At 32.4% G+C, this 10,973-nt stretch overlaps 1 protein-coding gene across 5 annotated transcripts; it reads right to left on the bottom strand.

Moving 5' to 3' along the window:
• Positions 1-3,756: 3,756 nt before the first annotated feature.
• Positions 3,757-10,550, bottom strand: LOC101505926 (pentatricopeptide repeat-containing protein At2g34370, mitochondrial-like). Of its 5 annotated transcripts, none has more exons than XR_189374.4 (4): positions 10,276-10,550; positions 6,668-8,793; positions 5,859-5,953; positions 3,757-4,085 (listed from the first exon to the last, which is right to left on the bottom strand). XR_189374.4 is itself a non-coding variant. In XM_012712468.3 (4 exons), the coding sequence occupies exons 2-3, from the start codon at positions 8,771-8,773 to the stop codon at positions 6,680-6,682; spliced, it is 2,031 nt and encodes a 676-aa protein (XP_012567922.1). In that variant the 5' UTR covers positions 8,774-8,793; positions 10,276-10,550; the 3' UTR covers positions 3,757-4,085; positions 6,668-6,679. The 5 variants fall into 5 exon arrangements, 3 of the variants coding, with proteins under 3 accessions (XP_012567922.1, XP_004488760.1, XP_027190851.1); XM_012712468.3 differs by lacking the exon at positions 5,859-5,953 and having other exon boundaries at positions 6,668-8,562; positions 8,626-8,793; XR_001143262.3 differs by lacking the exon at positions 3,757-4,085 and adding an exon at positions 4,133-5,700.
• Between the last annotated feature and the right edge of the window lie 423 nt (positions 10,551-10,973).

The raw sequence follows: 10,973 nt of genomic DNA, 5'->3' as shown, positions 1-10,973 counted from the left end.
AATATTTTTTTTTTTTATATATATATATATATATATATATATATATATATATATATATATATATATATATATATATATATATATATATATTAACATTTCAAATTCTTTTATATTTGGTCCTTAAAAGAATTTATACTTTCATAAATGTTGACATGGCATGCTGAGTTTGCATTTTTGAATTTTAATTAAAAAACATGAAACAAAAAAAGATAAATAAATTAAAATAGTGAAGAATTAAAATTTAGAAGTTATAGAGCTCATCTTCCTTCTTGTCAAGAAAACAGGATTCTTCTTCCTCCACAAAATTTTCATCTTCATCTTCTCTAAAAGCTTTCATCTTCTTCATCTTTTGCAGTCATGACTAACTATTTGAACATTTAGCCATTTCTTTGAAACTCACTAAATCACTGGTTATGAGATTACATATACAATGAAAGAAATTGGTGGAAAAGATGATAAATGGGGGAGCACAAAAAACTTAGTTTCTTCATAAGATCAACTATTGATTCAATCAAGAACCAAAAGAGCAAGCTCACAAATTTACACAAAGTGAGTTTTTTTAATCAAAATTCTTCTACTTTATTCATATAGTCTAGAGGGTCTCAGGCTTATTATAGAGTGGCAAAGGAAACTCTCTTAAGTGTTAGAGCTTCAGCCAATTAATCTAACAAAGCTCAGAGTTGAAACAATTGTCAAATGGTTATAAATTGAATGCGACTATTATGATTGTTTTGGGTGGTTACACTTTTATTTCTTCATAAACAAGGCTGGATGAGTGACAATTTTTGTTGATATAAGTGCCATTCCTCCTGCATCATGTGTCCTTTTATAGGATGTTACCTAGAGTTTATAGAAGCAATCCATTAGGATTATGAGTTGTATGATCTATGATTCACATATCATAGTCTGATTTCAGATGCTTGTCCTTAAAGATATATGATAATTGTTGTCGTCATGTGGATGAGATTGTTAATTAATTATGATTGTTATCGTGTGGTCTTGGGAAGAGGTCTAGGTGAATTCTGATGGTCACTCACTTCAATTCCCTTTGGTTATGCTACTATACCCTAGTTCGACAATCTTCTGCGTTTACATGCTAGTTGGATTGGATTGGCTTAAGTCTGATCTAGACAGTTGTCCCCCAAGTCATCTACTACCAGAGTGAGTAAATGGCTTGAGTGTGGAGGAATCTTGAAAATTTGGCAGTCCTCAAATAAATTTGCATGGCTTATGCACGTGCTGCGATGCTGAAGTTAGGTTTGAACCTACCATATGAAGTTTCGTCTCGAAAATGATGCACTTGATCATTATGATTTGACCCAAGGTGACATTTGGGTTTCCATTTAATGAAACGTGAGCCCTTTTATGAAGAATTTTGAATACCTCAGTCACGTCATTCGAGGAGGAATAATGACCCTTGGGTCAAAAGGAAATCATCTCATCTCAGTCTATAAATAAGAGGCGAAATTCATGTTTCCCTTTTGTTTTTTTTTGTTATTCTTGGTCTTCTTCTCTTACAAGCTTTCATGTCTTTCTGCGTTTTCTTGACTCTATGCCTTCATCCTTCCGAAAATTGCTCGGTCTCACCAAAGCACCCTCGCCAATCTTCATCTCTTTTTAAGGTAATTTTCCTCTAATTTATATTCCTGGTTAATTTTTTTAATCTTTTTCTTTCAATGGAGTTTTGTCATCTTTTGGCATGGTTACTAAAGTAGAATATTATATCACAATAAAGATGGGTTTGAATCATGACCTTACAAAATTTAAAATAAAAAACAACTATTTCAAGTTTATAACTTGTATAAAAAGTTAGTTTCAATGCTTAAATGCAGTTTTCCCCCTCCAATTTCTTAATTGTGTGATTTTTCTCCTAATTTTTAAATAAACGATTTTACACCTAAAGTTTCTCAATTGTGCAATGTTGTTCCTCCTAATTTCAAAAGAGCGATTTTGACTTATCATATTTACCTCATTTCTAGTTTCATAGTCCCCAACTATTTTTTTAAAAAAAATTGACGTGACATTAGATAATATAGAAAATAATTTAAAAGCAAAAATAGTAGGTCACATATATCAAATATCACTTCAAATTTATTCATCAAGATAATTATTACGACAATTCAAATTTTCATTTAAAATTAATAAAAAGTAAATTAAGAAATGTATTTTAACTAATCTAAAGAAAAGAAAAACCAGTTGAATCAGAACCTCCACAAAAGCACGAAATAGAACAATGAAAAGAGATAAAAACATAAATTACCTAAGCAATCAATGATAGTGTGGCAAAATAGTGTTAGAGTCAGTCATTTAAGTATTTAGTACGAAATTGGTGAAATAGAGTAGAGTGAGTGTTGAAATAATAAACAATTAATTAATTTTTTATCTTAATATGTTCAGATATACACATCCGGACAAATTTCGAAGAAGTGAAAATTTGACAAATAATGAAAAATATAGCGGGAGAGTTATTTAGAAGGAGGGAAAAGAAATTCCCTAACTATCATTTTAGACTAGTTCTAGGAATGTGTTTCCCTATGTGCTCATCAAATCAAATGATTACTATTTATTTGATAAACTCTATATTTCAAACCAAATCAATTATAATCTATTCATTTTTTATTTGATAATTTTTCAACTGAACCATTTGATTATTATTTGTTCATTTTTAAAAATTTATGGTGATATATTTTAAACTTTACTTAAAACTTCTCTATTTGACTATAAATAAATAAAAATAAAAAAACTCCACTATTTGTCTTTTTTTATTATTATTTGTTCATTTTTAAAATTTTATGGTCATATATTTTAAATTTTACTTAAGACTTCTCTAATTGACTATAAATAAATAAAAATAAAAATAAAAACTCCGCTATTTCTCTTTTTCTTTAATCTAGTGGAGACCTATTTTGCTATCACTGTGGCTATAATAAGATAACCCGACTTATATTTATACTTATAAAAATTTTAACTCATTTTAACATCTTATTTTATTATTTTATGTATATATTCTATTTCCATTACAGCACTAATATATCACAATTTTCATAATACATTTTATATTTTTTCCTATTGATTGGTGTCCATGAGACATTTTTCGATTTTTTTTTTTTTCAACCAGACAAAATGTGTTAACAATCTCTACAATTGAAAGCACTGACACATGATACAAACCCATCGTGAATAACCAACCATAAGATCAAGTTTTTTCTATGCCATCAAGTTCTAACTCAAATAGTGTCATTTTCCAAAATTGTAATAACATTTTATGTAAACTTTTTATATATTTACAAAAATATAATTATTTTCTTTAAATCATCTAATTTTCAAGGAAATAAGACCCTAATAATCTAAAATTTGGTTGAGAGATAAGTAAAATATAACAGATAACTGTTCCAATCAATCATGATTCGAATTCAAACTCTGACGAATGATTTATTCTTAACTAAAGTTCATTAATCATTTCATTTCAATTACTTGGTTAATGTCATTGTTAAATTTGAAAACTTAATGTAAAGATTAAAGACATAAGAAACTTAATCCTTGTCCACACATGAACTACATGTGGAGAGAGCACCCTATTCTTACAATCTTAATTATAAAAAAAAAATGAGAGCTATATTACTAAGTTGTGTGTATAAATACCTACCTAATTAATGTTTAACGAATCTAGAAATATATGTTTCAGACGCAGAAAAACATAATAATTTTGACTATAAAACAAATAAATTTATTTGAGTTCCGTTAAATGAGATATGCTGACCTTCAAACCAGTTTTGTCTAAAATTATATATTTGAATGTTAATGTTGTCTATCAATGACATAAACTTCTCTCTGTCTCTTATGGAAGCTAAAAGAATAACCCTGGGATATATGGAAGCTATAAGTTTAAATTACTCAATAACAATAACAACTATAACTTGAATGCACACCCCGCTGCTTTATGATTTATATACCGATAGTGCAGAAAATTTTGGCAAATCTCCTCTTCATGGATATAAACATTGATGTGAATAACCCTGGGATATATGAAGAGGGGTTGTTGTCAACAGCTACATTATTTGATCCGGCGTAAAGTCATGACACGTCTGCATAACAAGGTTGTCGTAACAGTCAATAAAAACGTGAAAATGCCAAGACGGAGAAAACAGAGGTACGGTAGTCCACATTAACATCATGTTGCAAACAGACAAGAAAATAATTCAATCAGCCACAGCTTGCAAAAATGTTTTGATTCCATCAAATAAGTCTTGGTTGACATTGCACAATAACAAAACTAGGACAAGTTTTTTTTAATTCTTCCAGGTAAAAAAGAATTATAAAGCATTCACCTGGGGTTCAAATAATGATTTACAACAAAACACTGCAATCATTCAACGCGATATTAACAAAAATGATGTTGTGAAGGGACGTGTGATTACCGGGTCTACTACCATTTTACACAGAATCCTTCTGTAAACTTTCTCTGTTATATCAGGACACTATCCTATTCAGAAAAAAAAGAGTAGAGTCCAGATTCAGGGTGTAATACTTGCCATTTGTTCTAATGAATTTACCTTGGCTTTTGCTCTATTAGATGATATGAAAAATATCTTATAATATATTGGTCTTATCTTAGTATCTTACATTATCTTTTAAGGTTAGTTTATCAAGTATCTTAGATTCTGTTTTAGGGTTACTTTTATATTGATTAGTTATTCTCATGATTTGTTTTCCAAGTTGATTATAATTAGTAGTAATAGCAGTATAAATAGAGGTAAATGTCTTTTGCATCATTTCAAACCATAATCATAATTTTGTCATTATTTATCTACAACCATATAACTTCAACATTGTATCAAATCAGAACCATCCTCTAACCTATTCCGTCATTGTTCAATTGCTGAGTTATCGGAAGTCTTGAACTCCATTATAATAATACCATTATCTCTATGCTTATTTTCTTTTTGTTCACTGTGCACAAATTCTAGCCAGCTTTTTCAACTGTGTTTCATCTCCAGTTTTTAAAGTCTGCTTTTTGTGTCATCTTTCTAGCAAGATTGATTAGTTTACTTTTCAAGTCATTGCTTGCCATCACTGGAAGATTTTTCCAATGAATATTCTTACCAAAGCCACCATCGACAGACTTGCAGGGAGCTGATCTCCACACTCCTAAAATTTCATCAAAAATCTGCAAGCCACGCATTAATACGCACTGTTTCTTCAAGGTACTTATTTTCCTGTGCATCACAAACTACACCTCACATGGCATGTGGACTACAAGGATCTGCCTTGGATTCTTTAATCTGGTATATGGTTGGACATCTTCCCACGGGATCCTGACTGTTTCTGCTACATGGCCAGGTTGCCAAAGTTTCCCTTCCTCACATCTGTCTTTGTTTGGCAATTTTTTTTACACGACACGCCACACTGTCTTCCTTAAACCACCCTTATTCAGTGATGTTTCTCTTTCCTCTCACCTCACCCAGAGCCTTTGAAACCTTTTGTGACCCATCCAGCAATCTTGTCACATACGTAACTTGACCTTACGACTATCCGAGATGCAACTTGGCCTCACAATCCCAGAGAAGTCAAACTAGTCCTACAGCTATCCTAGTTGAACTCTAGTCCCATGGCAATGCCATAGACGAAGAATCAGAGTAGCACCAAAATTCCCATTGAATTATCTTGGCCTACAGCAGTCCAAGAGAAAACAGCCCAAGCCTACCATATTACAGTGTCAAATTATAATTTTACTTTTACATGATATTTTTTTCTGGAAGAGTATTTTAAACAAGCCCAAAAGCTTGGTAAGATTAAGCTTGACGAGTAGTGTTAGATGATATGAAAAATATTCTATAATAATTGCTTGTTTAGTGTACCTTATATTATCGCTAGATCCAGTATTATATATTAAGAGTCTCTAAGTTTATCATTTAACATAAGTTTTCATCTTTCTTCATTATTATGATATCCCCTGCATATGATTAGAATTAGTAAGTAGTATAAGTATAAATAAAGATACAATACATAAATATTTTGTATCATCCTCATAATTCAAGCCTTTATTTTCTCTCTTCCCCCCTCCTTTATCTATAAATATAATTTAACATGTTCCAATTCGATTAAAATTCCAAATTTACAATTGTAGCTAATGAAAGTGAAAATTAAGATCCAATTACAGTCTATCTTAAAAAGCAAAAACACGACTATATTAGCAGAAATGGAGATTAAACTGACATGCAATCTTTCGTTTTGAAAACATGTTTTATAATAAAAGAAACAGACAATCAGGTACAATCGTTTTGCTCCTGAAAGCATGTATTGTTAGCAACTTGATTAAAAGTGAAAACATGTATCTTTCGCATTTACTTGAGACTTCAAACTATGTTTTACAGGAAACGTAATTTTAATATATATTTTGCTTTCTTAAAAAATAAACTTAATTTTAATATTAAAATTTCAATCATAATTAATTTTTCTTCAAATATTTTAGTCAAAGACAGTTACAGAAATTCATGTTTGCAAATATTCACCGAAAATACACCAAGTCTTTCTGCTTACACCATCTACCTGTTTCTGAATTAATAGGTTTCCCCAACCCCAAATCATACAGTTGGAAGAAAATATCTCTACGCAAATTGCAGCCACTTCAATTTGAATATAATTAGCTATTAAAGGTGGAAAGTACCTAGGTTAACGTTCACCAATAATCCCGACAAGAGCAAAGCCCATTTTTAAAATGGTGGAATCTTTTAGCGTCTCGAATGATGAGTTCTCTTCCCACAAGCTCAGAAATAATCTTGAGTGCAGTATGGCAATCACCACAAACACGGAGGTTCTTAATTACTCTAATAGGAGAGCGAGCAGAACTGTTAAGGAGACCATAAGCAACAGCAAGCCTCTCACTGTGAGCAAGGAGAGCATCTTCTTTACTTTCGAGGTCTATGTCATGCAACACAAATTTTGTCTCTGGAATGTAGCCAGCTTCTTTCATTTGGACCCTCAGACCTCTAAGCAAAGCATATATCTTGTCATTTTCAGGATGAGAAGTATCTCCTGCTCGATATTCATGGATTCGACTTCTAACTTCTAGAAGATTTTTGCTTGCTAATTTGTTTTGTTCTTTGTTTTTCGTCGAGTCTGGATTTTCTTCAAGTAAAAGCCCAGTCTTCGATTTCTCATTCAAACGAGTAGGATCCAGCTTCTCAATTAGTTCAGTACAACGATCCCCCAGCTCGGTGTTCCCATGAACTCTACACATATTCATCAGAGTCTCCCATACATCAGCACTTGGTTCCAATGGCATCTTTTCAATGAACTCCAAGGCTTCATCAAGATGTCCAATACCACCAATCATGTCTACTACACTGACATAATGGGCCATAGATGGTACAATGCCATAATCCTTACTCATGGATTCAAAATGAAGCATTCCCTCATCAATATCTCCCAACATAGAACATGCAGAAAAAACTGCAATAAATATTTGTCCATCTGGTTTGAGACCCAAGCTTTTGAATTCAGTGAAAAGATCAATTGAATCTTCTGCAAACCCATTCTTAGTGAGCTGTTTTATCATAGTACACCAAGTAGTCAAATCACGCTCTGGCATGTTCTTGAACACTTTGAGTGCATCATCTTCAGAACCACATTCAAAATACATCTCCAAAATTATATTGCATGTGCTAACTTTGAGAGGTGAAAAATGTTGCAAAGCATGTCTGTGTACAACTTTTGCCTCTTCAAGAGACTTGGTCTTCCCACATTGGTGCATTAATTGCACACAACGATCCAAACCCACCGGAACATGAAGCTTTTCCAACACTTGCAAAACTTCAACCGCTTCCTTCACTTTACCCTCCACGTAGAAACTATCTAGTTCCTCAAGTGTACCTCTATATGGACCATCATTGGATGCCTCAAATGATACGCCGTCAGGTTTTGCACTACTCGATAGAGGAGAGCTAACCATTGGTTTCTGTGTAGTATTCAAGTTTGGAGTATATGGACCATCTACTAGACACTGCTGAGATTGTCTATAAGCTGAGTATTGTTGACCTGTTTCATTACTCCTTGTGTAATAGTCATTTGGTGCCTGCTGAAAACGACCAGTGTTTTGAGTAAGGTTCCCTTTCTGTCCCTGATACTCTAAGGGCCTAGGTAAACTATATGCATTGGGGTACTTAACCTTTTCTCCAGAATCTAGTCTCCAATTATGTTTCTCATAAAAAGCATTAGGATGCGTTCCAACGCCCCTTGAATCATCAACACCTACCCCAACTTTATGGTGCACTTTCAAGTTGCTTTGACCAAAGTCCGCACTGACACTTCCATTATGCCCTGCCAAATTATTTTGAGCTACATTTTGAGGGATATTTATATGTCTTCCACTTGCAGAATGACCAGACCCGTAAGAAATTTGCTCTGAACTAGCATGATTATTCTGATAGGATCCACCTGCATTCTGCTGATGAAACCCAGCCTGATTTTGCTGGTAAGAATCAACTGCTTGATAACCACCTGCATTCTGCTGATGAAACCCAGCCTGATTTTGCTGGTAAGAATCAACTGCTTGATAACCACCTGCATTCTGCTGATGAAACCCAGCCTGATTTTGCTGGTAAGAATCAACTGCTTGATAACCACCAGAAAATTGAAAATCCCACCTTTCAACAGCAGTGCACATAGTCCTTAACATATTGTGGCTTTTGATACAATTCCCAACGTTGCGTGAACAACATCCATTGCACAACCTCATAAGAGAACTAGCAGAAACTACTTTCTTAGAAGACATTGTCAGGGACTTAGCATAACCTGAGGAAAGCCAAATTGGGAGAATAAAGTCCGTGTATTTTGTCAATGAAAACAACATGTTTCAGCAAAACTCAATGAGCAAATAATTAAAGAGTCAACTAAACCAAAAACACCATTTTGATAATCACATAAAAAGGTTACTAGGAGATTACACCATAAAAGAACCAGTTAACACCCATTGCGGCTGAAAGTTTGTCAGAGCACAGAGAACAAAATAGAACATTGTGAATTTAAAATCTAAGGTTCTTATTCTACCAATTGATATCTTCATATAGTGGTGCATGGATATAATAACCAGTATAACAGGCTAATTGGCCCACATAGAAAAGCACAACCATACGATTTTTTTCTTAAAAAATTAGCTAATGTTGTAAGGTGAAATAATTTTTTTTTAATATTAATGTTTCAGTAACAAGTAAATGAAAATATTTCCTCATATACACTCATTACAAAGAACGTAACTTCAAATTTTATTTTGACAAAGAAGATGACTTTAATTGGACAGAGTACTATTGCGTATAAGCAACGGAGTGTACATACATAGTATGTACTCAGTAAAAATACTACAACACTGTTCAATTGTTTAACAGATGGAATTGTCTAATGTGTAAATAGTCTTCTGCTTAGAGTGAGATGAAAATAACTTTGTAGAATGTACATGCCCAGTGATCAAGTTCTCAAAATGTAGCAGATTAATATTTTTCAAACAAAAAATTATAAACAGCAGAAACAATTGTTTATCTGATATGATAAGCAAAGCATACAATAAAGCACAAAAGCAGGTCTCCAAAAAATGCTTTTAAAAACAGTTTTTCAGTTTTTTTTTTAAATGGTTCTAAAACCAGTTGTATTTTGTTAATAAAGACTAATTTTAAAGAGATTTTGATTTGAATTTGTTTGAAAAATACTGAATTTTAAGTGATTTTTAACGTTTCAGGATATGATTACATCTCAAAAGCCAGAAGCTCATAAATTAATAATGTGCAAGCTGCAACAGCAACTAATCTTTTATCCATTTCACATGAGTAAAACAAATTGAAAAATAACGAGAGGAGCATATTAATAGGTCCAAGTCATAGAAGCAAGAGAAGCAAAACAAAACAGATTCTACAATCCTAATATCCTATAACATTGAACATTGTCAAATATGATTGGCACCAAAACACAACAAGAATTAAGCCATCAAGCTAAATTTTTAAGCCATATGACTAAATATTAACATCTAGTAGAAGTGAACCAAACGATTCAATCGATTTAGAATCCACTCCACACATTTCCAGCTCAACCAATTCATGAATTAGAACAAGGAACAGTCAAAAGGGTAATTATGCTAAAATTTCAGTTATAAATATTTGTGCAAATTCACATTAAAATTTAATATTATTATCTACTTGAGTTCATGAATCATGTTGTATCAGCTACTTCATGTTCTTAAACAGAATATGAGGCCAAAGATCATAAACAGAGAAGATATCAACGAACCTTTGTATAGAAAGATAAAGCGTAAAGAGAATAGTCGCGCACAGAGAAAGAACGCCGGAGGAGTTGCGCCGCCGCCGCCGGAGAGAATGGCAGAGTAAGGTGAAATCGATTTGGGGGATTGGGTTCGAAGAAGAAATTTCTTAATAATTAGCGGCCGGCGATGAAATCCTGCGTTTTGCGGGAAGTTGAGTTGAGTTCAGTCGATGTGACTCAAATACACTGTGTTTTTGGAGCCGCTGAGTTTTCGTCTTTTAGGTTTTACTTAAAATGCTGTTTTTTTTAACTTTAACAGCTTGTAAGAGAAATATAGATTTTTTTTTTCTCCAAGAGATCGCATTTTATCTATTTTTATAATAAATAATTAATTATTAATTTAATAAATAAAAATAATTAAAAGAATAAATTATATTAATAAATTTATACAAAATACATATAAATAAATAAATAAAATAATATAATTAATGCAATTAAGTAGACACGAAAAATTAAGAACTTTTTTCTAGCAATTATGCCCACATGCCCACAAGATGTTTGTTCTTTTGGCTGAACAATTAAGTTTTCTTGAATTATTGATGCCTACAGTGTGTTTATTTGAATTGTCTATTCCGGGGATTATTGACAAAGATGTGAACAACATAATGCAAATCAAAACACTAGAAGGCATGGATGACAATTGTGATGTTGATTGAACCTATAAT

The sequence above is a fragment of the Cicer arietinum genome, chromosome 1, assembly GCF_000331145.2.
Source record: "Cicer arietinum cultivar CDC Frontier isolate Library 1 chromosome 1, Cicar.CDCFrontier_v2.0, whole genome shotgun sequence".
NCBI lineage: Eukaryota > Viridiplantae > Streptophyta > Magnoliopsida > Fabales > Fabaceae > Cicer > Cicer arietinum.
This window is presented reverse-complemented; position numbering and strand designations above follow the sequence as displayed.

Bases quoted from the DNA above. Each gene is read 5' to 3' on its own strand.
- LOC101505926 (XM_027335050.2), bottom strand. From the start codon at position 8,773: ATGTCTTCTAAGAAAGTAGTTTCTGCTAGTTCTCTTATGAGGTTGTGC.